Source organism: Meleagris gallopavo (genome assembly GCF_000146605.3).
Source record: "Meleagris gallopavo isolate NT-WF06-2002-E0010 breed Aviagen turkey brand Nicholas breeding stock chromosome 4 unlocalized genomic scaffold, Turkey_5.1 Chr4_random_deg7180001684854, whole genome shotgun sequence".
Classification (NCBI taxonomy): Eukaryota; Metazoa; Chordata; class Aves; order Galliformes; family Phasianidae; genus Meleagris; species Meleagris gallopavo.
The window spans coordinates 1-2,272 of record NW_011094993.1 but is presented as its reverse complement, the minus strand read 5'-3'; the positions used below and the strand labels follow the sequence as shown (position 1 = coordinate 2,272).

Genomic DNA, 2,272 nt, shown 5'->3' with positions numbered 1-2,272 from the left:
AAGCTTGCTGCTTGAGTTGCGGGGGTGTTAATGGTACTCGAGGCTTCCATGGTTTCCAAAGCTATCCAAGATGTCTCGTAGCACATCTGAAATTGGTCCAGCGTAACGGAGAGAAAAAAAGGTCGACATAAAAGCTTAATTAGTTTTCGCTTTATTTACATATAACCTTGTCAGAGCTGATAATCCAGTATTTGCCTTCACCTTTTTACTGGATGTCTTCAGTCAACTGATCACTTAACGTATCGCTTTAAATCTTCGTTATGCCTCCCGCATCACCGTGTTGGGTTCTTATATCCATTTATCTCATCTTTCTCACTGCTTTGCCAGCAAACAGCATGGACTGGATGATCTCCAGAGGTCCTTTCCGACCTCAACGATGCTGTGAGATAATGCTTTTAGAACAGTGGCTTGTTCTAGAGTCCGTCTTTCTTTGTTCCTAAATAGGACTGGGAAGAATCAGTTGACTCTTTCTGGTTATGTCTGGGAGCTTTATGCTTATTTTTTCACCTTCTTAGCTGCGAGACTTTTTTTCTTAGTGAAGTTGGTGTCGGAATGGTATCTGTGTGCTTTGACAGGAACTTCTTTTCTTATTTATCTTCTGCAGAATATTAAGATGGAGTTAAGAATTGAGCACACGTGGGATGGTTTACCTGTGAGCCACGACCCAGCAGCAATTGCACTTCAGTCGTATGATGCAGGACTGCTAATGCAGGTCAGTGCTCCCTTCTTCAATGATCCTCCAGCGCCACTTGGAGCTCCAGGGAAACCCTTTAGAAAACTCTGGGACCATGAAGGTAAGTGTAACTTCTGCTGCAAGTATCTGATTTGTGAGGTTGCTGATGTTTATTGCAGTTTATAAACCTAGTCTTTATTTAAGGTTCTCTGGTTCATCCTGAGCACTCTGGAAAAGGCTGCTGGCAAAAAAACTTGGTTGTCACCACCACCACGGTTAAGAAAGCTTCTTAGGTAACATGAACATCATGTTGTATTCAACTATAAAGGTGAATCAAGAGAGAGACTCTGGTTTTCATCACACAATCGACAGCAAAGTGAACGGTCAATAAATAGAACTGTGTTGTTGTCTTCATGTTGATAGCCTTTAAAAAAGCTCTCATGGTTGGGATTACAGCACAGCTCTTGAATTAGAAAGCATCAGTAGCATGTACAGAGTTAGTCAAACTCAGGGACAGCACAGGCCAAAAAGCATTGTGAAAACAATAGATTGTGAAAGTCTTGGAATGTAACAAAACTGACAATTAAAATGTTGACAGCTTGTCTCTTTAAGTTGTAGAAGCATTTTTCTTGAGTGACGGAAGTGAACAGTATCTAGAAGTTGAACTTTGTCCGTAAGTACAGCTTGCTTAAGAAGTTGTGAATGCAATTTGTGTTCCTTGTTGTAATGCTCGTAAAGTGTACGCGTGGTGTGTTATGCAGTTTAGGCAGTGTAGGGTACGGGAATGACTTCACTATGGAGGATGTATATTGTTGTGGCAGATAAATACACTAAACTTGGCATCATGTTATGAAAGTTGTGGCACTGATTTTTGACAGCCATGGACAACACTTACTGTTGCTGCTTTCTGGCGAAAGGAGAGTGTGGAAAGTAAGTGGTCAAGGGCATTCGTAACATACAGAACCTAACTGTTTTTGGATACCTGTTGGTTGATTAAAAGATAAATAGCATTTTGTTTCCCCCCCACGTATAACAGGAAGAACTTCCCTTAGAATTCCATGTGACCAGAACGGAAACCAATTGGAAGGGTAGAGCTCATCTTCCTTGGAGTTATTTTCCACCAGGCATTAACAAGTTCAATGCCTTTGCAATCCATGGCTCAGGAGAACACAGAAAATATGAAGCACTTTATCCTGTGCCTCGACACAAACTTCAGGAAGGCCAGAAACCAGATTTGTAAGCATAACATTAGTTCTTCTCTAATATATTTGCACTCTTCTTGGAATACTCGTAGAAGACACCAATCCGAGTGCCACTGATATTGTAACTATACTGTTCAGCCCAGATCCACTGTAGTTTGTGTAAAGAACTCCCAGATAGCAGTAATTTTAGTGCTTGATTTCTGTGTTATCCCCTAGCTGCACAGCAAATGATGCATTCAATGTAATTTGCATCTGTTATCACATTCTCATATAAATCATAGATGGTTTGTTCTTTTTTCTCCTTGCCTACAGCACTTCTTGAAGTGCTATTTAATGTTAATTGTACCAGAGTAATATCCAGCGGATCTCTTTTGCCTTACAGATGGCTCTGACTTAA

General features: G+C 40.7%; 1 protein-coding gene across 7 annotated transcripts; it reads left to right on the top strand.

Moving 5' to 3' along the window:
• The first annotated feature begins 414 nt into the window (after positions 1-414).
• Positions 415-2,264, top strand: C4H4orf33 (chromosome 4 C4orf33 homolog). 7 transcript variants are annotated; one of them, XM_010726343.3, is made up of 4 exons: positions 415-794; positions 1,286-1,346; positions 1,552-1,603; positions 1,710-2,264. In XM_010726343.3, the coding sequence occupies exons 1-4, from the start codon at positions 614-616 to the stop codon at positions 1,911-1,913; spliced, it is 498 nt and encodes a 165-aa protein (XP_010724645.1). In that variant the 5' UTR covers positions 415-613; the 3' UTR covers positions 1,914-2,264. The 7 variants fall into 7 exon arrangements, 1 of the variants encoding a protein (XP_010724645.1); XR_004162282.1 differs by adding an exon at positions 878-966 and having other exon boundaries at positions 657-794; positions 1,286-1,849; XR_004162285.1 differs by lacking the exon at positions 1,552-1,603 and having other exon boundaries at positions 676-966; positions 1,710-1,851.
• Positions 2,265-2,272: the final 8 nt, after the last annotated feature.

What these genes read in the sequence shown, in the direction of transcription:
- C4H4orf33 (XM_010726343.3), top strand. Translation starts at nt 614, where the DNA reads ATGGAGTTAAGAATTGAGCACACGTGGGATGGTTTACCTGTGAGCCAC. An exon ending in AAAACTCTGGGACCATGAAG is followed by an intron (nt 795 to 1,285) that starts GTAAGTGTAACT and finishes TGTCTCTTTAAG; the next exon opens with TTGTAGAAGCATTTTTCTTG. An exon ending in GCGAAAGGAGAGTGTGGAAA is followed by an intron (nt 1,604 to 1,709) that starts GTAAGTGGTCAA and finishes CACGTATAACAG; the next exon opens with GAAGAACTTCCCTTAGAATT.